This window comes from Mus caroli, chromosome 9 (genome assembly GCF_900094665.2).
Source record: "Mus caroli chromosome 9, CAROLI_EIJ_v1.1, whole genome shotgun sequence".
In the NCBI taxonomy this organism is placed as follows: domain Eukaryota; kingdom Metazoa; phylum Chordata; class Mammalia; order Rodentia; family Muridae; genus Mus; species Mus caroli.
Window position 1 is genome coordinate 28,225,867 of NC_034578.1, and position 24,705 is coordinate 28,250,571.

Below are 24,705 nucleotides of genomic sequence, written 5' to 3' on the forward strand. Positions count from 1 at the left end.
GGCCCAGATGTGAATTTCTTCTCAGAGAACAAGAATAGTCAACTGTCTCTTGTGAAAGTAAATTTGATGCAAGAATGCAGTACCCTACAAGGAATTTTTAAAAAATAAAAAACACAAACAAAAACAAAAACAAAAAACCAACTCAGACATAAGAGATTAGAAAAGTGCCATCAATTTTTTACAGTGTGTGTGTGTGTGTGTGTACTTGTATGTTTTAGTGTATATGTGGAAGTCAGAGGCCATCTAATGGGAGTAGGTTCTGTCTTTCCAACATATGGGTCCCAAGGATTGAACTATGATTGCCAGGCTTAGCAGGAAGTATCTTCTCCCACTGAGCCATCTTGCTGACCCAATTTTGACTTCCAACAATCCATGCTTTGGCTAGTCCCCAGGTTTTCTGTATTGACCTCCCTTTACTCTACGCTGTGTCCTACATCTATGTTGTGAGTCTCAGCTCTTTTCCCTCTATGTCTTGCCAAAAGGGGAATCATTTAGCCCCAGCTGCTCCCCAACAAAAGCCCAACACAATGATGCTAAGAATCTATACTTGTTCCTCTGGCCCCAACCTTGCAGCCAAACCCTGGTCTCTCTCTTTATCATGAAACAGCTCGTGTCATTCAGTCTGGAAAAACAAAAACACAGAAGGCTTGAAGGCATGTCTGTTAGCAGGAAAGTTTTCAGCCATCACAGAGCAGACAATGTCTGACAAATGGCCTCCTCTAGGGTTGATACAGCCAAGTAGTACCCAATAACCAGGGTCCTAGAGGTTAGAATCCCAAAGGAGAGACCATAATTAAAAAAAAAAGTCAGAAAAATTTTCATGAAGATCATTTTAAATCCAGGTGCCTCAGAAGGTTATTGCAATCTGTATTACATTTCAAGGAAATTTAAATTTAATGCAACCATTATCATTTTTGCTTTGGCCCACAGACTCAACTTTGTGTCATAAGCACATCTTATGTGTAAGGGTAGGTCTGATGCTGAGGTCCTATTCCCCAATTGGTTCTTGATCTGTCAGTAAAGAAAGTCATGGGCCAATCGCTAGACAGAAGGTACAGGTGGGACTTCCGGGTCCCTGGAGGAAAAGGGAGAGGAAAGGAAGGAGAGGGGGAATTTTTGCCATGCCTTGGAGGGAGAAGAATGGAGCAGCCATGTGAGGTCTTGGGAGAAGCTGGGGCCTGTGGCCACAACTACAGGTGGTTGGTCAGGGATGTTTGGCAGGGGCTAGATGGAACTAGCCACTGAAATTCAGGGCAGGTGGGAGGTACAGAGCTAAGAGTATAGAGAAGTGTGCATTTTCCAGGCAGGAGATAGTAATCCCCAGCAATTATGCCAAGAAGGCAAGTTGAAATTGAACAACTGTGTGTCTATGTCTTTTGATTTTTAAGACTTCTTTCTTTCTTTCTTTCTTTCTTTCTTTCTTTCTTTCTTTCTTTCTTTCTTTCTTTCTTTCTTTCTTNCTTCCTTCCTTCCTTCCTTCCTTCCTTCCTTCCTTCCTTCCTTCCTTTCTTTCTTTCTTTCTTTCTTTCTTTCTTTCTTTCTTTCTTTCTTTCTTCCTGGGAATTGAACTCAGGACCTCTGGAAGAGCAGTAGTTGCTCTTAACCACTGAGCCATCTCTCCAGCCCAGTGTCTGTGTCTTTTATCTGCGGGTTCATGGGAAGCTGGGAGGGGGCTGGTAGCATGGTCACTTCCCAGAGCAAAGGCTGGTAGAGCATAAAAGTACCTGCAACACTTATGTTTTACCACCATTTTGGTGGCAGGAAAACTCTCCCTGTGTAGAACTCCCAACTGTTATCACCACATGCTTACTGCCCTTTCAAAGGCTTTCCAAACATACACATGTACTACCTCTTCTCAACTCTGGAAATTCCTTTATAGCAAATCCCCCTTCTAGAAACTTTGTGTGTTGTATGACATTTTTCATAGTGATTACATGTGTTCTTAGAAGGAGAGAATACATGGTTTTTCTCACTATCCTCCAAACACCAAACTCTATTCCCTGCTCCCTCTATAGCTGCTCATACCTTCATGATGCCCTGTTATCTGCCCTTGTCTACTAGCAGGCCTGCCAAGGCTTGATAGGAAGCACTGACTGATTAACAGTATTCCTAGACCTTCTGAGCAGCAGATATATGCCTCATGTCCGTGTCTGTGGCTCAGATTCTTTGGTGACAGAAGGAAGAAATAGAAACTTGTGCTGTTTATGGGTTGGTCAGAAATCCAGGCCTGAAAGTCACATGGTCTTAATGGGCTTCTCTTTTATGAAGTCCAAACATTCTTGGACATGGTCCTCACAAAGCATTTACTGTGAAAACCAAGATTATTGGACCCTTTGTGTAGAGCTCAGTGGAGCTTCTGACATTTCTCCTTCCTTAGGGATCACTCAACCTCTTGCATAGATGATTTGGGAGGAGCCTAGAAGTCAGGCTTGATGGTGCTATGCTCCTGGCCTCTGCTTTCTACACTCATGCTCTGTGCCTACTACCTCTCCTGCTTGTGCAGATCATGGCAGAACTCCGTTAAAAGATCCTTTTGTTCTTTCCTTCCACCAGGCAATTAAAGGCTGAGAAATACAAATCATTATTAAATGCTAAGCATCTGAAAGTCAGGAGAGACTAGGTAGAAAATGGCCCCTTCTTAGAGTGTTATTTCTTGGACTGACCTCATGGTGCAGCAACTCAGACATGAGGTCATTGCAGTGGAGCTAATGTGTCCTCTCCCAGCACGACCAGATGCCTTAGAGAGGTGGCAAGATAGCCAGCCCAGAGGCACCCAAGGAAACTTCCAAATGCATTTTTTTAATATTTTAACTTTTCATTTCCTAGCCCATGTGAGTGTGCCCTGCTCTCTACAGAACTCCCTTGCACTGAGACGATGTATTTTACTGATAACAACTGAAAGCACAATGGAGATCCTGTACAAAGTGAACCATCCCAGAGCCCGTGAACCCACAAAAGGCAGCCCCACAGTGTTGGCTGAGGTCTCAGAAATCAAAGGTGCCTTAAAACAATCAAATCTTCTCAAACTCTTACGATACCTCTGGCAAACTAGGCCGTTCATAGAGGACAGTGCATCTTGTTCTGCCCAGCTAATCATGGACGTGGCTGGCTGTAGGGATGCTCTCATGCAGAATGAGCCCATGCCTGCCTTCCTGTGGCTTCAGTTCATCTTTGCAGACCACTGAGCACACTTCCAGGCTTGGGGATAGTCTGGATTTCTGATGGAGAGTTAAGGCTGAGTCACTAGCAGGTTCACAGGTCTTCCCTTTCATATCTATCAAAATTCACATGGAACTGGTGGGTGGGGCTTGGTACTAAGGAGCCTCCTATTGGATAGCTCTTTCTTTACTAAGCTTTCCCTGGGGTTCTGTCTGGGAAAGTTTTCAGTGCCTACTAACAAACCTGGGCCACCAGATGCTCTTGTTGTTTCATGGCGGTGGGGAGAAGCAGCCCCATAAGTTAGGGTTGGGCATCAATGTGAATCCAGAATAGGGGGAGTAGTATGTCAGCTCCCACAATCTTAGATCTCATATCTATGTTCAGAACTTCCGGTAAGAACTCTAAACATTTCCTTAGAAAGCCTCCAACCAGAGATTCTATCGCTGTACAATTTTGGCTAGCAGAAGCTTCTGAAAAAGAGATCTTCCCAGCGCCTACCTAGTAGCTGGTGTCATCCTTCCCATGTCCCAGGTCTCTGTGAGTTTTCCATTTTTGATTTGTTTCCTTTGGACACTCCACTCCTGGATGAAGTCTTTCCCTTTCAGGCTTTGTAGGAACACATGTGACCTTGACAGGGTTCCTGTCCTAAGGAAACTGTTCCCTGGCATAGGTCGTCCATGACTGGTATTAGGGTATCCTTCCCTTGGGCTGGCTCTTGGGGACCTGGCAGGACCTGCTCCCAAGCCCTGGGGTGTACATGGTACTTACTTTCCCTGAGGTAACTGAGGTGCGACAACAGCACTTCTGTGTTGTAGGCGGAGGTGGCTCGGAGGAAATCCTCCTTGTTCATTTTACACAATTCCTTGCCATCCATGTTCTGGAAGAAGGAAGTGTCAATCTCCATCAATCCGTATTCCTTTATAGCCCACTCCAGCCACTGTCGAACGTGCTCCTGTGTCCACAGTGTGGGGTCTGCAGTGGAGAGATAAGAACGGTCAGCATGCGTGCCTGCCCAGCAGCCTAGGCTCCCCTTCACCCTCTCTTCTCTATCTCCTCCTCTTTGCTTCTTCCACCTCTGTCCTCTTTCCCCACAGCTCCCTCTTTTCTTCTTCTCTTTGTTTGCTCTCTCCTCTTTCTTCCTTCTTCTCCTTTTTCCTCTTCTTTCTCTCTCACTCCTGATTCATGGTATCTTTAACCCCCCCCATCTTTCCCTCCTATGCCCCTCTCTTCCCTCTTCTCCTTTCTTTCTACCTCCTCTCTCTTCCCTTCCAGATGGTCCCCTCAGAACTCTCCGTCTGGTTCCATGGCTTCTGACACTGCCTGAACCACTCAGGGCTGGGAAAGGTTCTTAGCTGCCTCAACACATACCCTGACCGGATAGTGTTTAAAGTTTCTGGAGGCCAATTGATAGCTTGGCCCAAGAAATGGTGACATCAAAATGAAAAGAATCCCCAGTAACCAACGTTTCTGGGAAGGGGACCCATTTGCATCTTAAGACTAGCAGTGAATTCAGGAGGGCACACTTATCCCTCCGGATTCTCCGGAAGGGAAATATACACAAGCCTGCTTTTCCTGTGATTCTATCCGGGCAGCTGGAAAACCCAATGGCGTTACTGTTTGACATAAATCCAATCTGGGTTTCCTCCTTTTGGGGGGGACAGCTGTGTTAAGATTTCTACCAGACCACCCCTAAACATTTTTAGGATATTTAAATACTTAAAGATGAGAAATGGCTCTAGAGACAGAAACCTCTTTAACTGTGAATAAGCAGAAACAGCACAGGACTGAGGCCTCTGCTCCAAACCTGCCTTCTCCCAGCCCCCTCTGTCTCATCCTTCCCTGAAGCATCTTCTCAACCTGCTCAGTCTAAGGTGGAAGATACTATAAATGACAAACTTCCATAGGCATGCTGATACATTCAAGCAATCCCAGGACTCAGGAAGCGGAGGCAGGAGGGTTGTGTATTTGAGACTCTCTCTCTCTCTCTCACACACACACACACACACACACATCCATCAGCATAAATATGTAGGCATCAGAGCAATACATAAGCAATGGGTTGTGCTGGTAGTTCAGTGAACCTTGGGTTGAAGGGTCTAGGGTGAATTTGGAGAGTCCTGGAAGGCTTCCTGGAGAAGGTATGGTATTTTATTACAGGGTGGCTGGTCACTCCTGCTTCTGCTTTTCTGCTTGATTGTTTCATTTAGCATGCTTATTTAGCAGGAAAAACGTGTGCTCCTCTTAAACAAACTCATATTCCTCTCATTCTAGAGGCTGCAAAAGATCTAGGCTAAGAGAACTCAGTTCTAAATGGCCAGCAATGGTGGTGGGGAGGGAGCTAGGTGCTGTGATCTCTAGGGTTATAAAAGAAACCCTTGAGAGGTTGAGGGGGAGCACAGAAAAAAAGCTGTCATATGTCACAGCTTCTGTATGTCATACTAAGACTCCAAGATGTACCTACTGAGTGATAGTCCATCTGTGAGATCCTACCACAAGCCAGCTCTCAATCTGACCCATTTTTTTTTCTCTCATGAGAATCTATGAAATGGGTCTTGTTATACCCATTTTGTAGATGGATAAGGAACCGTGGAAGTTCTGCCTTCGTGACTACTGCTAGGGTTTTTACAGAAGCCTTCAAAGATGTCACATAGTTGGAGAAGCAGGCCCCCTGAAACCCCCTCAGTTTTGTCTTGTCAGGATCCTGCCTTAACTCATTTGGAACTGCAAGGCCTTGTTCCAGGACCCAGAAGACCTCCCCCTAGCCCTCTTGCTCATGTTGGGGTTTGTGTCTATCAGATAAATTCCTGGTTTTGTTTTCAACCCTCTACTTTTCAGAAACCATCAAGCAAGGGTTATGGCTGAATGGAAATCTGAGAATTCGAAAGGAGGTGTCCCAGAGGGGCGTGGATTATGTGGTGAATTATCTCACCCATAGCTTCTCCTAGCTCCTTACTTGTAGGAACTTACTAGAATCTTAGACTGTACATTCAATTTTATGCCCTATATTTTATTTATTTTATTATTTCCGCTCTTCGCTTTGGGCTCTGTCACAATGTTAATTCTCTCCCTCTCCAGTAAAATGAATTATAAATCTTCCACTCTGGATCATGCTAAACTCTTCCAAATGTATTTCCTGGACGATTTAGCCCTCGTTCCTTCCCATCTCGATGTGGAAATGGTGATTAACTAGAACCCTCATTTATGCTTGTCTTAAAATCCCGTCATAAATTCAATCGGTTGATCCACTAATGTTTTATTGCCTTGATTTGTGGACTTGCCCAAAGGAGACTTTCCCTTGCGTCCAGGAGGCTGACCTGGAGGAAGCCAGAGTGTCTAGCGGTAATGCATACAGATCTAACCAGTAGGAGAATAACCAAGCAGATCTAAAGCTCATGAATTCCTTATGCCAAATGCTTTGAAACAGCATGATAAAAACATGCCAGTTTTGTTTTTTACTGCTATGATTCAGTTGGTTCATGGAAGAGCCACCTTTTGCCAATCCCCGTGAGAACATTTTAACTACCGGAAGGGTAGAGAGACAACTGAACAGTCTGCCCTATGACGACCAAAGCAAGGTGGTGACAATCACCTGGTCCTGAGGTAATCTCCATTCCTCTAATGGTTCATCCCCTAAGAGTTCCTTCTTAGGCAAGAGCAGGCGATTTGGATAGCAAAGGCCTCTCCTGGCCTAGTGGGGTGGAGAGAGCCTCTCACCAAGTCTGCTTAAAAAGAATCACGGCCTCAAAATAGAGAAGACGCCCCTGAGCTAACCATCACCAGCTGCTCTCCTGAGGGTGGTGACAAACCAATTAGATGATGTGACAGAAGAGAAAGCTATTGACGTTATACACTTGGCTCCTGTGAAATCTGGCTGAATAAAGAAAGACCTTCTGGCCAGGAGTGGATGGTGCACACCTGTAGTTAGTTCCCAAACTCAGGAGGCAGAGGCAGGAGGATTGCCGCAAGGTGCTGCCTGGCTTACACAGTGAATTCTAGGACGGCATGTGCTACACAGTGAAGCCCCATCTCAAACAGCCCAAACAAGCAAATATACAAATAAACCAGGTGAAGCCTTCCTTGCAATCAGCCCCTTATGCTTGAAGAAGATTGAGCCCAGACAGATTTTAGTCCTATGAGCTGCAGAACAATACCCACAAGCCCTTCCTCTTCTGCCTTCATTTCTGATGCCTTCTACACTCTTTCCCACGTGGAATTTAGCCCAGAGCTCAGAAATGTGACTGTCATATATAACTTCCCATGGTAACAAACACCAGGAACAGGACAGACTTGCCCATCACAAAATCATCCTTCAGATCAACAAGACAAACCATCGCTCTAAGACACAACTGCATTTACACATTTACAAATGGAAGGAGCCAGCCTCTCTGGTGAAGTTATTTTGGTTAAGGTTAGTTTTAGCTCCTGCCCTGTAATTCACTTTATTCAAACTCCTGACATTCTGTCTCTTCCACCTGGCACCCACTCTAAAGTGGCAGTTTTTGAATTCCCTCCATACCTAGGCAGCTGAGCATACTGGGCCTGGCCCAGGCAGCATCCAGCCAATAGGCTAGAGGATTTAACAATAGGTTCCCCCTGACCCCCCCCCCCCGTAACCAATAGCACCAATACCTAGGGAAAAAGAGGCTATTTCTACATAATGACATAACTTGTGGCACACACGTGGAGGCGTTCTGTTTGTTAAATATAGTTATTTCTATTTTAAAACTGAAAGAGTTGGCTGTAATTTTGGGAAGGTGGAACCTAGCAGAAGCCAGGAAGTACATGCCTGAGGGAAGGGTGGACATCAGGAGCTGCACTTCTCACAAGAAGGAATGGCGGGGTGAGGCAGCCTTGCCTCTGCCCAACATTCATCCTGGGGGTACCAGGTTGCTTACTGAAAATCTGCCTTGTGTTATGTTTGACAGTGGGGCTTCTGGAATCAGCATGCCAGGGTTCCGGTGACACTTGAAATCCTGCCTCCATTGGAGGATAGCTATGTATGATGTGCAACTTTCCCTGGTTTGTCTGCCACTGAAGACTAGGGTGCTGGGTTTTCTTGTTCTAAGAGATGGGCCAACCTTCCACTACAGCCCCTGAATAATGGAAGTGTGGGTGTTGGCCAGGCAGCTGACTCCCAAGGTACCTGCAGGCACAATGACTCTCCGTTCGTTGGTGGTCATGTTGGGAGGAGGGGGGCCGTTCTTCTCATCCATGTAGCTATTATAGTTCATGGGGTTGGCTTCGCCTCCGCCCACCAGCTTGTTACATTTGCTGACACTGCAGTCCACCGGAGACTCCCTGGAGTGAGAGGAAACAGGTCAAAAGAAACCGTCATTATGGGGACATGTCACTCCAGCCTCAACAGAATTGGCCAGTCACTTAGACATCACTGGGATGATGACAACAATGACAATGAACTCTTAGTGCCACCTTCCATGTGGAGCCCAGCCTGCTCCTGTCATAAATACCGTGTGCATCCTAGGTGTTCCTGTTTGAGTGGCCTGCAGCCCTCCTCCACTGTCTTCTGTGTCCAGTTTCAACCTGATTGCCAGTGGTCAACACTTACCCTCCTTCACTAGCCCTTGTCATAGATAGGCCTTCTCCACAAACCTATAGAAGCTGATGTCTACCTTGGTTACAGGACTGAGTGAGAACAGCATGAGATGCTCTGTGTAGCCTATTACCCTGTCTCTTCTGTTTCTAGAGATGGTATCAATACTTGCTGGCCCAGCTATTTCTACTGCATGTGTACCACTTTAATACATCTTCATAAGCTGTTTGCTTTATCTGAGTTTCCTGATAACCCTCTCAGATGTGTGGAGCAAAGGTTACTACATCCCTTTTGTGGTTACCAAAGGAAAGATGTGCTTACTGATTTCACATGGCTAGTAAAGATGGATGCAGGACCCAAGGTCCCAGTGTTAAACTTCTCAACTAAAGGCCACATACAGAGGAGCTGGGTGCTGCAAAGAAGAAGAGTGGCCCCTGGAACGCACTGTGACCTGTTATGTATGACTCTTGTAGCATTTTACAGCTCTGAGTAGTAAACGCACATAGGAAGCAATCTGGACGCGCAAGAGGAAGAAGGCACATTACCCATCCTGGACTAAGACAACACAGCACAGTTAGCACTGGATATTCACAGCATCTGGCACTGAGCAATGGTCTGGAAAGCTAAGCTGACCCCCACCCCCACCCAGTGGTCCACTGATGCAGCAAGTACACACAGAATATTCCACAGTGAACTTCAGTATAGCACCACAGAGCCGTCAGCAAGCTGGGGAAGTTGCCATCCCACCCTTCCTAGCTTTCACTCAGTCATCCCAAGAAGCAGAACCATAGTAGCCTCCTAAAGGTGCAGTGGATACTGCACTATGGTAGTGCCAGACAGCAAGCATCATCCCAACAGCCTGGGAAGTGGCCAGTTCTCCTGAGAGTGCCAAAGCAGGCCTTCAGACCAAGGGGACGAGACAAGGTTTTGATTATAGTCTGCCAGCTCTGCACGCTAACATCTCCCTACGTGCCCCGCTTGGCGTCTGCTCTCTGTCATTCTGCAGTGGGCAGGGACAGATTGAGAGCCCTTAAGGAACAGGCCTTGCCTACTAGGGAGTCACCCATCCCACAGCAAGGAGACAGTCACCAGCGCAGGAAGAGGGAGAAGAGTCCAGGGCTCCTGAGAGTCAGGCAGAGCAGGGAGGGCCTGAGCACATTCAATAAAGAAAATTAAATGAATTTGTTTCTTAATCTGAAAGGAAAAAAATATTGCAGATCACTTATCATGGCTGGGAGATAAATGCTCCACTGAGATATTAGAAGTCAGACGGTAATTTTTTCCTGATGTCTTACCGAGGAGAACATGGGCTGAAAATGAAAATAAGATGTATAACTTACACATGTTAGAATTTAAGGTTTTACTATTTGCCTACTGTTTTTCCAGGCAAAGAACCAAGACCCAGCCGTCAGAGTCCCAGATTGTTGAAGGTTTAATGTCCCCATGGCAGTCGGAGGAGAGGCAGTAGCACATCGGGGCTTTTCACCAGCGCTCAGCCCTTTGGCTTCTGCTGTTGAAGGACTTGGCTAGAGATGAAGCAGCCCCAGTCAGACCCTGGTGCCTGTGTCTAAGCTGAGCTGGCCAGAGCATACTGCTGTCCCCCAGGAAAACTGTGTGCGCACACATACACACTCACACGCACACATTTCACCACACACAGCACATATACATAATGAAAACATTCAGCCTCTAAATTTAGTACATATGCACATACACACACACACACACACAATTCACTATGCTCTACACACTTTACCACATGCATCATAGACACAGTGATAACATGTACACATATATGTATGTACTCGGCCATAAAAACACATATTCACAGATATGCACATGTGTGCATGCAGACACAAACACACATACACTACTTCACACAGTACATGCACACACACACTTATATACATAGGCCTACACACACAATACAAATATGTTCACATGTTCCACACACACATTCACATAGTTATACATACAATATGTACATACATACAATCATCCCATAAAACACACATGTATATATACTCTACCACTTACATGTATATAATGTATGCAGGTATGCATGCACACATCCATAGGCTATCACACACATATAGTTAGAGAAATGCACACCCTCCATCACAGATGTGCACCTATATGCTAGTGTGTGTAAACCCCCCACATACATACACTCACACACACATACATACATAAACACACATACACACACACACACACAGACACATACACACACACTGGCTGTCTTCCCCAGATTCTTGTCAGATGAGAAACCATCCAAATACCAGAGAAGCTTGGAGAATTAAGTTGGCCTGAAACCAAGATACTGGAATTTTCATTGGCTGGTGGGGGTGGGGAGAGTGGACAGCACACACACTTTCCAAGCAGGGTGCCCAGAGCCAGCCAGCCAGGATCAATGGTAGCAAAAGAGGAGGTGCCTACTTCAAAGTCTCCCATTTACGAATACTGGAGAGAAGGTTTTTTTAAATGTTCTTTTTCATAGGCGCCTGGCCTTGGAATTTCTGCATTTAAAATTGGCCTCTTTCCAGGCAGAGATTAGAACCTCAGAAGTGCCCATACTAGTGGATCTTCCTGGTTTGGAGCTGTGTACGGTGGCCATGGGTGGTAAGGTTGCTTCCACTCCCCAGAGTAAAAAGAATTGATAACAAAGAAAAGATGAGCATAAAACCAAGCGTTCTTGGTGGGGATGAATGGCAACAAGGGTGCCCTAGGCGTGGCCAAGAAGCAGGTGCAGAGGAGCTGGGGCCCCCTGGGCTCCATCGCTGGCAGTGCCTGGCTGACCAGTAAGTAGCATCACTAGCCCACAGAAGTTCTAGCCTCCTCCATCTCTCCTTCAGCTGTATGTCCCCTGGTGGTTGGTTACCTGCCTGGGTGTCCCTCCTGGCCTTCTTTGGAATGAGGCCCCTTTCTTGGTCCCAGACAGTTTCCATCCAAAGGGACTTCCTTAGGACAAAGATCTGACACCCTTATCCTTTACCCTTACAGAGCTCACCCTCCTAGTCTAGCTCAGGGTGATAAAGGAGAAAGCCATGTCTCACTGGCTTGCACACTTGCCTGCCAGATTTGTCTCTATCCTTTGCCTCAGCGAGCCAGCCCAGCCATGGGCTTGGTGACCACTGCCTATCCAGGTGAAGCCCAGCATAAAAGCTGCTCTTTAATGAGACAGCTGGTGCCTGTGAAGAGGGCTTGAGGAGAACAAGAGGGAGGGGAGGTGGGAGCCCTGGCGGGGTAAGAGGTTTGGCCATTCATTTTGCCCATACGGCTGCAGCTAATTTGTATTGAGACCCCGCACTTACAGCGAGCAAGGGGTTTGGGCCCACAGACAGCTGACTATACTGGGGCAGGTGACAGGAGGGCCTGAGGCTGCCACAATAGAGCAGGAGGAAGTGATGGGTGTAACTCAGAGCATCTCCACCTCAGGCCCCCGGGGAAGCTACAGGCAGCAGGCCGCAGCAGTACAGCGTAACCATCTTAGACATAAGCATCTATTCTGAGTGTTTATTGAACACTTCTTTAAGAGTGCCAGGGGTCCATAGAAGTGTCTTCAGACTCCAAGGCAATATAAAGGGAGACGTGAAACCCTAAGAGGGGTTAACTGGGATCTCAAACTTCTCCCAAAGTTACCTTCCCGTTTTAATCACAGTGCCTGGAGAGATCACAGGTCTGTTGAGAGCCAAGGACCACCGGATGCCCATGCAGCCTGCAAGGGACCACAGAGTCTGTCTGTGTGTCATTCATGTAGCATGCACACTGCACACCTGAGGAATCTAGGCCACCTTTAGTGTTTCTGTGAGAAACTTCCATGTGTAGAAGTGGCATGTTGCTTTTGATATAGAAGTATAATTTCAAGAAATAAAACAAAACAAAACCCATACAAAAACCCCACTACCTGGGCTTTCAACACAGATGATCTGTGTCTTACTCCCCACGCAAGGTTTAGAATTAGAAATGTAGGAAGGTACCTGGGAGTAAAGGAGGCTCATCTTCCTGAGAGTGGAACAGGGTTCTCTGCATGTTCGATGCCTCCTGCTAACGCTGGCCAGTCCAGCCTGTCTCAGGGCAGTGATGCCGAGTTTAGCTCCTGAATGCCAGGTATTAAAACTAGTTCTTCAGTTTTCTCCCTCACGAACTGTTAGTGTTTCCCTCATGCACTGTTTTCTCCAATTCCCATGGTCGAGACAGGATGCAGCTGAGAGTTATTTGCAAACCACAGCTTGGATCAAGTTTCTGAAGTTTATATCCAACACAGAACCTATGGGCTGTGCTGTTTGGAGGGCAACCCAGAGAACCAGACTCAGCCACAACAGGAGTGGAAGGGAGGCAGAGTAAACTCCCACGACTCAGGCAGCCCAGACAACCTCTCGCCTCAGATCTCAGCCCCTCTGAATGACCCTTTGACCCTGGTCTAGAGGGCTTGCTGCTAGGGTAAAAGGGAAGAGCGTATTGCAGCTTCAGAGGCAAGGAGTACTTCCTTCCTGCCCGAGACACGGACATCTGTGGAGTGTAAATAAGCGTGAAGAAGGAACCCAGAGACCCGTGCTTTTGAAAGAACTTTGTAGGGATGCTCTGTGAATCACTGAGCAATCTGAAATGTTCTGCTACATCATGGTCCACTCCAAGTAGATTGTGAGTTACATATTTGAGACACAAGGGTCAATTCCAGGGAATCTATCTGATGCCTTTTTCTGGCCTCTATAGGCATCAGGCATGCACGTGATGCAGATACACATTTGCAAACCGAACTCCTCCGGTGCACAATAAATAAATAAATCTAAGAAGATGAAATAAATTTGAATAAATTCATTAACATAACATATCGATATACTATGTTATTGATTATTATATTACATATATTTTGATAAGAAAGAAATGCATATTAAATATATTAAATATTATATATGATAATATGATAAATCCATTAATATTTTAATACAGCCACAAGATTATTATTTCAGCAGAATCAACAGTCACCAAGATATCTTACATTTTATCATATTAAGACTTTTAGGCCCAATGTGCATATTACATTATAGCACATCTAACTCATAGACTAGCCCCAGTCCCAGTGCTCAGCAACATGGGGCTAGTTAGTGGCCACTGTATCAGAGTGCTGGGTGCCACAGACCTGGTCCATAAGCCAAGAACTTCCAAGTTGTCTGCCCTGCTCTGTTTTCTTCTTTGGAGCATTGACACACCCTCCTCTACATTTTAAATCGTATTTTATGCGTCTGTGCTTGAGCAAAATACATGTGTGGGTTCATACGTGCCATCGCATGGGCATTGAAATCAGGTGACAACTAGAAGAAGTTGGTTCTTTCATCCTATCATGTAGGCTCTGGGGACGGGGGGGGGGGGGGGGGGGGGTGGGTAGAACTCAGGTCGTCAGGCACGGTGTCAGGCACCTTCTGCTAAACCATCTCATTGGCCCTCCTCTACTTTTTGTGTTATGATAACTGGACTTTCTGAAAATTATCAAATGCTATGCAACTCTTGATACCCACCAGATATAGAAGGTATGACCCTACTGATGAAGATGACACACATTTTGGTCACAAGACACAAAGAGATAGTTGGGATTGAGTTGGGAATCCTCTCCCTGCTGGCTGGCATTTGTGGTGCCAGAGACTCTATGCAGGCTCCTAGAGGAGAAAGTGTACCAGTGGTCATGCTTGCTGCACAATACGACTTGACAGGCATTATATATCCACTGGTACAACGGTGGCTTGACTATATGGTGGGTAGCCAGCCACTCTGTGATTGGAAGCCTACTGCATGAGAGGATATACACATCTGGTACCATAAACCTGGTAAAAAGCCTGTGGCTGGTGGAGTCTTGGACCCAATGAGAACATAATGCTGTTGTTTCCCTAAATGGACATGCTGCTAAGTCTCCAAAATATTTATATTTATATCCATAGGCTAGTATCCCTTTCAGTCTAGAACATGAAAGCTTCCTTCAGAGAGTGACAGATAGTGTCGGAACTCAAATGCTGAGGCTAAGTGACCGCTAAGCTCTCAGCCCTGACTGGGAGATCTATATTATATACACCCTAAGCCTATAGAATCCTGCAGAAGAAGAGATGAAGTGATGTAAGAGCTGGGAGCAGGGAGGAGTGTCCTAAAATGCTGACTCACAGATAAAACATGGCCATTCCAACCACAGAGACACAGAAGCAATGGATACTGGTGGAAGACTGGACCCGTCAACTTCCTTCACTGATAGAGGAAGTGCTCATGAGACACTGCCCCATCTGAAGGAGATATTAACTGTTCGTTGCTGCAGAGGGGAGTGTTGTTTCCTTCCTGGGGGATGAACTGGTAAAAGAAGGGTCTTGGAGTGAAAGCAACGGAGAGTAATGGGCGAATAGAATCACAATACACTGCATATATGTATGAATCACAATACATTGTATATATGTATGAAACTATAAAGACTTTAAAACACATTCAACTAACAAAACTAACAAAGTCCTGTGTTACTCAGAAAATAAGAAAGTTGCACTGTTCAGGTTGAGTAATTTAAACAGACTGACATCTATGTATTCATTTCATTTCTTGTCTTCTTTCCCTCTCTCTCTTTCTCTCTGCCTCTTAGCCCTCTGCTTCTGCCTCTTTGTCTCTTTGCCTGTTTCTCTGTCTCTGCCCCTGTTTCTTTCTCTGTCTCTCTAAATCTCTGTCTGCTCATCTGTCTGTCTGTCTGTCTGTCTGTCTGTCTGTCTGTCTGTCTATCTGTCTGTCTCTGTATTTTGTGTATAAATATATGCATGCATTTCTATGCTGGTGTACATGCCTCTGGAGACCAAAGGACAACTTTGAGTTTTGTTTCTCAGAAACCATTTACCTTTTTTTGTGGCATAAGATCTGCAGCTTGCCTAGCAGGCTGTCTGTCCAGTGATCCTAGGAGATCCAGCTGTGTGCCTCCTCAGCAGCTGGGATCACCAGGGCATGCCACCATGCCTGGTGTTTTTACGTGTTATTTCTCTCACATAGTTAAATAATGCTTAGTTAATGCTAGATATGGTTTCATCCCAAATAAAAGCATCTTTCTGAAAGTCTTTGATCCTGGCTCTTTATTGTGTGTGCTTTGAGGCTATTTATTAGGTGCAAACCATGGCTATGCCTACCTGGGTGGCTCTAGACTCCACTAGATCTTTGCTTCAGCACAGTAGGTGAGACTGTACATCCAAAGCCAGGTAAATATTCAGCCAGCTTATGGGGATGCTTACACAGGCTTCTTCCAGCTAGTGTCTGTATGACCAATGCTAGGCATGACCTGGAAATGGATCCAGAGTCTTTTTCCTTGAAGGATTCTCTTAGCTCTTAAACAGCATCGCCCAGAAGTACCCAGGTGGCAGGGATGGGGACGGGTAGCTCAGTGATACCGACACGTTAGAAGGGAACCCATGCTTCAAAAGTACAGGGTGAACTCAGCAGAGCTTGGGCTGTCCTGTCTGGGCATTGTGACCTCAGGGATCGCCCATATGGACATCTGTTCCTCGGATTCTCAATCTGAAATACCTTTTGGGTACTAGCATGAGGCCACAGAAGGAAAATTCCATACCTGATGCACGAGAGAGCCCACAGTCCCAATGCAAATGCACCAGGCTATAGTCTTACTGTTAGACACCGAGCACACATGCATACAAAACAGCCATTATCATACTGAGATATCTGTTACACTGTGTGCAAACAAACATGCTAAAATTTGAAAGAACCTGAAACACATGTCAAACGTTTCAGGTAAGGGAGACTCAGCTCATACCTACATGGCATGTCCTTGAAGAAGCAACTTGACCTTGGCCTGCTCTGCTGTGCCCCCATTTAGCTTTTTTCTGGAAGAAACACATAAACCCTGCCCAGTGAGCAAAAGCCCTGCCCAGATTCTAGTGAGGGAGAAGACAACTTGAATAACCCACCAGGGAGAGAGAGCGATAGGGTACTCTTTCAGATTCGGGGAGTGTCAGGGATTCTGAAGAGGTAGTATATGGGCAAAAAACCGAGAGAGTTGTATGAATAAACGGAGAAGAAATGTTTTAGAAAGAAGGGACTTGGGGAAGATAAGCCAAGGTAGTAGTGTGCTATGGTTTCCAGGAGCAGCTAGAGTCTTGTGTGATGGCATAGAGGAAGGCAGGAGCCAGGGAGAATCTGGGACTTAGCTAAGGCTTTAGATTCTGACATGAGATGCTAAAGGTTTTTTGAGCAAGAAGGTTACTGTTGTGAAAGGATGGATGACTTTCACTGTTGCCTGTTGAGAGAATAGGTCTCAGGCAGGGAAGGGGAAGAGTGGAGTGTGGATGTCTCTGTAGCAGCTGGGAGAGACACTGTGGGCTTGGCAGGCAATGATAACTAGATACAGGGTACATCAAGGCTATAGACTCTCCAATATTAGCATATAGATTTTTCAGTAGGGATCAGGAGCACCTTGTGGTTCAGGCAGCTTGGGAGTCCTTTCTGAACTGGCCTTATCACCAGAGGGTGCTGGCAGAATGGGATCGTGGTGCAGAACCATGACGCACAGGCAGAGAGGGAGAGGCAGCAAGATGCCCAAGCAATCGGAAAGGCTGGGCTGGCGCCAGCTTAGCCTCTCTCGACTTCCTTTCTATATGGTAACAGGATGAGAATATTGGCCTTCTAGGAGATTAGTAGGGAGCAGTGATACAAGACTGGACACAAGTGTTTGATAAACTACACTCTGCTGAGAATGGACTTACTGGAATCATGGCATAAGCATCATTCTGCATGGAGAGGCTCAAGGCTCAGGTTCTCTGAGCTCCCCTAACCCTAGAACCCTGCAGGGATGGCCAAGGTCCCACTTCCTGGTTTTAGTTCATGGCATGGAAGCGTGGCAGGGCTGAGGGTTCTAGAAGGCAGCTCTGAGACAGCTGCAAGGAGGAACTCCCTTACAGCAGCCGCAGCAGCCCCCTCCCTCCTTCCTCTTGCCTCTCTGGACTAGTTTCCCTCATGACTCACTGTCAGTTAAGCCTCCCAGAGAGGATGCCTAAGCCTCAATTCCAGTCCCAATCCTACGGGCTTTGGCTTCCTAAATCCAGTAGACATTTTAATCTAGAGACTGTACCACTTGCTCACAAAGGGTGCTAAAGGGCGTCCCTCCTCAAGGCATCACCCCTTCCCACCTGCCTGTCGCCACTAACTGCATCCCCTTTCAAAGGTCCAGACTCAGCAGCGTCCAGTCCCCACCTCTCAATGTTTATTAAGTCCGAGCCCTTGTAACCAACCACCCCTTTGATATGCTCTTTATGTATCTCCCTGGGCTTCTGTCATCATTACTGTCACCCTAGCCCAGAACTTCGATTCCTTATCTGGGCTATTTCAGTAACTTCTTATCTTCTTGCCACTCCTGTCCCCAATCCCTGCAGGACAATGATTGTCACCTCATCAGCTTTGTCTCATGGGTCTGATGATTCTTAGTGTCCTGGCAGTCCTGCGGGTCAGCCTCTGCTGGTGGAATAAACTGGATTCCTAGCTTATCAACCAAGGCCTTGTCTTGTATTTACTCACTTGCTTTTACTTTCATGTCTGTTTGCCTCAGGCTAAGTGGATTACCTGGGAATCCACTGGGAATTATCAGGTAATAAACTAGGCTAAAGTTTTCCCTCTTGTGTGTCTGTGGTCACTAACATTGAGCACTTTGGAGCTGCAGACAATGTCCTGGGTCCTTTCCCTACAACACACTTGATAAACATGCTTGGTGTTCTGACTCTGGCTTAGACAAGAGAAAGCTGGTATTCAGATGGGTTTAGATAAATTAGCCAAAATGTTGAGGTAGTGCTTGTCACTGGGGCTGCCTGACAATGGGTTTGTTCATGTGCTCTTTATCCCTGAGTTCCCCTTCCCAGTTCCATAAACAAGGTTGTACCTGGCCTTTCTTAATGCCCCCGCTCCACCCCACCCCCACACTTCCCATGTGTGAGACTGGCTTCCTGGCACACAGTCTGTCTTTCTCACCACTTTTCCACTTTTACTTGAAGAATTTTTGGGTCACCTTTGCTCTGGTTAGTGCCACCCAGAGACCTTAAAACATCCTCAACAGCACAAGAAGAGCATCTTACTGCTATGCTGTTCTCCTTGCAGGACTGGACCTGGCCTTAGCTTGACAGCAAGCGCACTGAGTACTGCAGTGGGGTCTTGGGGCCTGACCCATCTGCTGCTTTGTGCAGATCGGGCTTGACAGGGTGGTCCTAGTGCCCAGGCTTTCCAGCCTCATGAGGACTGGCCAACTCTGGCAGGCTCACCTGGATCCATTCATGTGGTCATACTCCCGCTTGACATTGACTCTCACTGGCTGGTTGATCCACTCCTGCTGCGGTGGCAGAGGGTTGATTTTGTGGGGCTGCCCGTAGTCAGGACTCCCCGAAGCAGTCATGTCTGCCTTGGGGAGATGGGCTGCCGCTCCGTAAGCTGAATCAAAAAGGGACTGGTCGTCACTCACCACAGACAGAGCCTCCTGCCAGAGGGGAGAAAAGATAGGAAATTCAGTATCAATTGTCACCCGAGCCAGTGACACTCCAACCCTAAGATATCTCAGTGGCACAGGGCCGTCCTCTCACGAAGCTGTAACTGTTCACAGTGTCAGCGCAGGCTTACCCCTGCTTGGGGAGAAAGGAGTCTGAAGATTGGAATGGAAGAACACTAGAACAGGGGTACTTGTTGAGTGTGCGAGCTAGAAGCCCCACAAAGGAGAATGGAGACCGGGTGGCCGAACATAGAGTTGCAAGAGGTGATACCAGTGTTGGGTCTAGCTTCCAGACACAGACAGCAGCACATTTTACTAACCGTGTGCCATAGCCACATTGCTAGGAGAGATGAAAATGAGAATTTATCCCACAAGGGAGGTCATGGAGAGCCACCAGAGAGCTTGTCTAGACCTAAGCTATGTAAGGGAATCAGGGAATCCAGAACTTCAGCTAGGTCGATTTCAGGATCCCAGTCAGTGAGGACGAATAGGTCTTTTTTTTCCTTCTGGCTTACTAGGTGAATTAAATTAGCAACTGTAGTTCAAGTGTTTGGTAAGAGTGAACAGTGGTGTGCTGAGGACTGGCTAGCAGGTATGAGTATGTCCTGCAGATCTTAGTGTTGATGATTCAGCCAAATAATTCAGGAGGAAGCTCTGATATATAGAAAAGGCAGTTAGTGTAAGGTCTCTGTAAGAGACCATGGTTTACCAATTCACACTGTACCATCTCCTGACTCGGGGGAGGCTTTTGGTAATGCGTTGAGAAACATACCCTTACTCCTTCCAGAGACTGTCTGTTGATCAAAGCATGGAGATAAGATCCCCCCACTATTCCAAATCACATTTAGCCGCAGGGATCCAAGGCTGGAGGACAGGATTCCCCAGGGCCACGCAGTACACAAAAGCAAGCTGATCATGTTTCAGAAGAAATGGCAGCCATCTATAATCGCCTCATCATCTACATAATCTATTTCATGTAACCCGACTGGGAAGGAAAGATGGAGTCATCTATGGAAAATAGCTATAGCAACACTAGGCATGCACAATACTCCAGAAAGACTAGCAGTGATGACCATTTGTGTTCAAACAAGGGTTCTGTTGGGTTCTTGTTCTATGCTGAATTCTGCTTCCCCCGAAATCTATATATCAAATCCCTAACCACCTGCAACTTAGAATGTGGTTCCACTTGGGAATAAGACCTTTAAGGATATGATTAATTTGAAATTAGAATGTGAAGATGGGCTCTAAACTCAACTGACTCATTATAATAAGAGATTTGGACACACAAAGACCCTAAGAGTGGCTGTGTGCCAAGGACTGACCATGTAAGGCATGTAGGGAGACAGATTATCTGCAAGCCAGAGCGGAAAGCCTCAGAGGAAGCCAGCCCTGCTGGCACTCTGACCTTGGGTTTCCAGTTTTCAGAACTGTGAGCAAATAAATTTATGTTGTTTAAGCCACTCAGCCTGTGGTATGTTGCTATGGCAACCCTGCCTTTACTTAAGAACAGAATGATAGATGATGAGACCCTTTTAAATCTTGAGGTTTGCCTACTCTCCCTACATAATTCATATCTCTGCCTGGAATGCCTTCTCTAAAACAAATACCCTTGCTATGTCTGGATGTCCTTCATTCAGACCTAAAGGCTGCTGGAGCCCTTCTGGCTTCACCTGCTGCCCCTGGGTAGTGTCAAGGGAAGGCTGTGGTTCTGGTCCACTTGTATTTTGGTTCTTAGATCTACTCTTCATTTCCGTTAAGGTTCTGCTCTGGCTTTGTGTCTCAAACAAACTTAAACTTTTACATGGACACTTAGTGTTTAACTCCAAGTTGAAAAATGTGAACTTATGGCTGTTCAGAAGGTTGCATGAGTCTTTAACATTATATGGGTGCCACCCAAGATTCATCAGAGTCTCTTTGACAAAAAAAAAAAAAGCAGAACAAGCCCCAGATCTGTTGTAGAAAGAGATGACATCTAAGCAGATTTCTGCTGCAGAGAACAGACTATGCCTCTGGTTAGTCATGAGTCAGTCTTGAGAGTTCCAGAAAAATCACACAATGGCAGAGTTGAGGCGATCTGGGAGGCAGAGATGGACATGGGGATGCTGTGGGGGAAGAGAAGGTCCCTATCATCACGGCCATCCAACCAGGAGGTTAAAAGCTGCAACAGGCAGGAATGCTGAGCCCAAGGAGGACACACAGATGGTGCAGCATGCAGAGCAAAGAGGTTGCCTCAGGGAACAAATGGGAGAGCTAAGACTTGGAGGCTTGTTAAGGAAGTGAGATTTGCAGGCAGAAGAAACAGCAGCACAGCATGGAGCTGGCATAAGAGCAGAAGGGATGGAACTCATTTTAGGATAAACACTTTATTTAGAACAAAGAGCCAATCAAAGGTCATTTAGTCAAGTGGCAGCATCACAGGAAGAGAGTATCCCGATTCATCCCCAAATGTCCCATACCTCTGACTCCTGACCCAGCCAGGTACACGTACACTGATGGTTCTCTCCTCACACTGCTCTCACCCTTCCCCAATCTCCTGTGCCTAATCTCAGACAGATCCCATTCCTCCAAAGGCTGTGAATACAGCTTGTACTTGACACTTCTTCCCCCAAGAACTTGCTGTGTTTCTACCATGGAAAAACCTACACTCAGTCACTTGGTTTTCAATTACCCAGCCTTGCCCTATCTGTCAAACCATTTGCGACTTGACACTACAACCTCTGTACAGTTCTAACTGGTTCACTGGGGTGCTTTTTAACTCAATGAAAACCTTCCAGAAAAATGTCCTGAATTTCTGGATCTTTTAAAACACACACACACACACACACACACTCCATACAGCATACATGCATCCTTTATGTGCACACACACAGTTGGGGGATTTATTGTATTTACAATCATTAATAGCAAAGGGCTTTCTGCCCATATAGTATTGTGGAAAGCAGACTCTGTAGATGAGTGAGGCTGGAAAGAAAGAACCGAAGAAAAAGGTTTGTTTCCTGTTTGGCTTTTGGACTGAATCTGAAAATCAACCTAGTTAGGATAAGTTGCCAACAGCAATACAGTAAAATATTTGGGGGCTGAGGTGCCAAAGAAGCTGATTTAATTTTCCCCATGTGAAAATTACAGTTGGGGAGGACATTCTTGCCATACCTGCCAGGAAATAGGACCCCTTTGTCATTCAAGCCTGAGACCATGCCCTGGGTGCCCTGCCACTTCCGCGGTGAGAGTGAGGACCCTTTCGAAATTGCTTTGGAGATAACAGACATCCAGGATGGAGACAGGAGAGTGGGAGAGTGCAGAGGAGGGGATGGGTGCTGGGCAGTGGTGGCCTTTGTGTCACTTCTGCAGACTGAGAAGACACCATGGACAATGAGATGCAGAAGCCAGGACCAAGGTGCAGCTGCGGCAGACAGGTGAGAGTGAGTGTGCCAGGGAGCACTGCCTCTCTCTTGTAGCTGTGCTTCATGAGCCAATGCTACTACTTAAAATGTGCTCCTCAAAGCTCTATACTTGAACCTTAAAATTCCTAATGCTTAAACTCAAAACTATTAACGGGTACTTCAAACTCTTTATAGGAATGAGCATCATGCTGCTGTCAAAGCAGCTCTAGTGGCGAGATGTTGAGAAGTACCTGTCTTTGGCACAGCAGACCAAATATAAAAGGAACACCAATGGGGGGATTCACCTTCACTGCTGTTCTTGGTCTCTAATGAGTTCGCATGTCCCGTGAATGTGGGGCAATGATGATTTCATTCAGAAAACACAGGTTATTCTTGGAAAGACCTGTTGGTTCCATGCTGCTTAAAACTAGGTTCCTTACCCCTGTACAATGCCCACCTATAAGATTTCTTAGCACCTCAGTAGGGATCACTAGAAGGGAGCCCAGAAGAAGCTCAACAGTTGATTCCCTAGAAGCACCTTTGCATCCCCTAATCAGGATGGCCTGGTGCCTCACCCCTGAGCTGCAGACCTAGAAGGTGGTGCATGTTCCCTGCCCCAAGTTGTCAAATATTCTAGCACAGTGGTACTCTGTGGTGACCCCTTTCCTTAGAGTTCTTTCAGAGGGACTGCTTGAGTTAGCAGGTTGAGCTCTGAGACAAAGCAGTGGACTGCTAAGGCCTAGGGCAACACTTCCCCCCAATCCTTTGCTGGAGCTAGGAGATGTATACTATCAATGACTGATACATAGGTTCTGATGAAAACTAGCTTGCTTTCCTAGTACAGATAAGGTAAGGTTCCCATATCACTTCGAATAAACTGGGTGTTAAATTATAGAAAAAAATAGAAACAGTAGACAATTTAGCAAAGTACTTACTAATAGTGAAATTATGTTTACACGAAACATCTAACTCATCCATCCAAGTGATGTGAGAGGTGTTTTCACCTCTTTTTTTTTAGGCAAGAAAAGGGATATTCAGAGAAGTGAAGTAACTTGTTCATGCACAGAGAAAATGAAGATGATGTGAGGTTTCCATCCATGCCCTCTGCTTGGGCACAGACCCACTACCACTCACTGAGAAGGTTTGTTTTGCCAGTTAGACAATTGGTCCTTTGAAAGTGATTTTTGTGGGTTTTATAACTTCAAGCACAATCTTTGGAGCCAGGGAGGCTCTAAGTGCCAACCCAAACTTCATCCTTTGCTCCTGTAGTTCCCAGTGCAATGACTTTATACTGTAGGAGCTCCGTTTTCTCATCTGTAGCTTGGGGATGCCAGCAAGCCCTAACCTGGTGGGGTGTAAATGAAGATAAAATGATGTCATCTGGGTAAACTGCCTAATTGTCTATTCAGTGTTCTTGGGGCATAGTAAATAATTACATCTTTAGATTTAAAGCCAGTACCAAGAGATGGCCTGAAAATGTTTGGGGTGGAGATGATGAGACAGGGATGGACCAGATGGAACCTGAGCAATGCTTCTTTCTTCCCTATGCCTTTTCCCTAAATGCTCAAGATAAGAGGCCACTTTGATTGGCTGCTGCTGCTTCTGATGCTCCTCCTCCTCTTCCTATCACCACCACCACCACCACCACCACCACCACCACCACCACCATCACCATCACCATCACCATCACCATCACCATCATTGTCATATCTGGGACAGCCTTCCCTTTGCTGCCCTTAGACATCAGGGCCCAGGATGTAGCCTTGGGACTGCTGGGCTGGCAGTAGCCGCAGGCTTACAATAGCAGCACTCGACCATCTTTGCTCAGCCACAGTACTAACTTCCTTGGTCCTACAGTCTGCAAATGGGCATTTGGAAAGTTCCAAGCCATCATAAGCGTTAGATAATTCTCCTAATAAGCCTATCTATAACCTAGTCATCAACCTCTGGCTCCTATTAGTCCTGCTTTTCTGGAAACCCTAATTCAGATAGGCAGCTAGCTCCAGAGAACCTGACTAGATTCCTCCCCTGAGAATGAGGAATAAGTCAGGCCTTAGAGACTCTGTTGGCTATTCCAGGAGAATCCCTATGTATCCTCAGTATCTCTTCTATTTTACTTTAAC

At 46.2% G+C, this 24,705-nt stretch overlaps 1 protein-coding gene across 3 annotated transcripts in view; it reads right to left on the bottom strand.

Annotated features, from left to right (window-relative positions):
- Fli1 (Fli-1 proto-oncogene, ETS transcription factor) overlaps positions 1 to 24,705 on the bottom strand; it is a 121,587-nt gene that overhangs the window by 35,300 nt on the left and 61,582 nt on the right. For all 3 annotated transcript variants that reach the window (XM_029482123.1, XM_021172154.2, XM_029482124.1), the window contains exons 2-4: positions 18,982 to 19,193; positions 8,303 to 8,457; positions 3,928 to 4,131 (exon numbers count right to left, since the gene is read on the bottom strand). In XM_029482123.1, coding sequence (XP_029337983.1) covers positions 3,928 to 4,131; positions 8,303 to 8,457; positions 18,982 to 19,112 — 490 coding nt within the window. In that variant the 5' untranslated portion in view covers positions 19,113 to 19,193. The remainder of the gene's footprint in view (positions 1 to 3,927; positions 4,132 to 8,302; positions 8,458 to 18,981; positions 19,194 to 24,705) is intronic.